Source organism: Amphimedon queenslandica, unplaced genomic scaffold (genome assembly GCF_000090795.2).
Source record: "Amphimedon queenslandica unplaced genomic scaffold, v1.1 AMPQUscaffold_11436, whole genome shotgun sequence".
In the NCBI taxonomy this organism is placed as follows: Eukaryota; Metazoa; Porifera; class Demospongiae; order Haplosclerida; family Niphatidae; genus Amphimedon; species Amphimedon queenslandica.
The window spans coordinates 6,644-8,074 of NW_003548322.1; the positions used below are offsets into that span (position 1 = coordinate 6,644).

At 33.8% G+C, this 1,431-nt stretch overlaps 1 protein-coding gene across 1 annotated transcript in view; it reads right to left on the minus strand.

Annotated features, from left to right (window-relative positions):
* The window catches only part of LOC109589316 (uncharacterized), a 1,240-nt gene extending 444 nt beyond the window's left edge, over nt 1-796 (minus strand). Inside the window, exons 1-3 of the mRNA XM_020005421.1 lie at nt 568-796; nt 160-506; nt 78-110 (exon numbers count right to left, since the gene is read on the minus strand). Of these exons, the coding sequence (XP_019860980.1) occupies nt 78-110; nt 160-506; nt 568-796 (609 nt within the window). The remainder of the gene's footprint in view (nt 1-77; nt 111-159; nt 507-567) is intronic.
* Nucleotides 797-1,431: the final 635 nt, after the last annotated feature.

The window sequence follows — 1,431 nt, forward strand, 5'->3', positions numbered from 1 at the left end:
CTAATGTTAGTATAGTTCTTTTGTGTTAGTCCAGTAGGACAGGTAGCACCAGACTGGGTCATATTAAGATATCCTACTCTAGTCCAACCACCTTCTCCATCACAATTGACCTGTACAGTATGTCAATGATAAATAAATAAATTACATGCTTACACTAACCTTCACTGGTCCAGGGGACATAGTGTTGTTACTATCAATAGTGCTGTTACGATCAATAGTGCTGTTACCATCAATAGTACTGTTTACATTAATAGTGCTGTTACCATCAATAGTGCTGTTTACATTAATAGTGCTGTTACCATCAATAGTGCTGTTACCATCAATAGTGCTGTTACCATTAATAGTGCTGTTACCATCAATAGTGCTGTTACCATTAATAGTGCTGTTTCCATCCATAGTGCTATTACCATCAATAGTGCTGTTACCATCAATAGTGCTGTTACCATCAATAGTACTGTTTCCATCAATAGTGCTGTTTCCATTAATTGTGCTATTTTCTTCAGAGACTATATTTACATTAAAATATTATTAAGAAATTAGTAATAATGATGATGGTAACTATTATACCTGATGGACAAAACTTTGGTAGTATTCTTGGACAGAGAATGTATCTATTGATGCCATTCCCTTTGATAGTAACACTCCTTCCCAAGTTATCAATAACACAACAGACTCTTAGATATAATAAGAAGGACCCAGAGGTACCTTGATTAGTACAGTCAGTAGACATACAGTAAGATCCACTGGTTGTACTACTAGCATAAAGAAACAGGGACAACAGTAACATCACCTTCATCTTCCTGGGTTTTTGTTAACTTTACAAGTTTTGCTTTTAGCTGTAAAGTTATGGAAGCACTTTTATACTCAATTGACATATTCTTGGAATTTAATTTACAATTAGCAGCAATTATTGGGACCAGCTATTCTTTGTAAGCTAGAATTTTAGCACATGACTCCAGTTCAGTTGTTTTACACTTCACAATTGAACTGTGCTTTACTATACTTAAGCTTAACTGCAATGTTATAGTACAAGAGTATGTGTATGGCTCAGTTAAGAACCATTCAGTTTATGTAAATTGGGTATAAGATACAATACAGGCCATGTCTGCCAGGGAATCATATAAAGAGTATATGCTATTAATGATTTTCTTTCCAAAGTTTTGGTGAATTAAATTTAAAGCAATCAACAAACTAAACGTGTTTGTTGAAATTTTCTTTCATGATACTTAACAGTATGTTGGGATACCATGGAAATATAATCAGCCTTATATGGTAAGCCTTGAAATTTCCTTGCCTTTGATATCCTGATTTTGCATGAAAGCATGTTTTAATGAATTTTAGACTGAAATTTACCCGAATAGTGACAAGTGTAGGCGCAAATTAAATTATCCATTTTTGTGCATCACTTGTTAGTTTTTTGGCTTTTGTTGA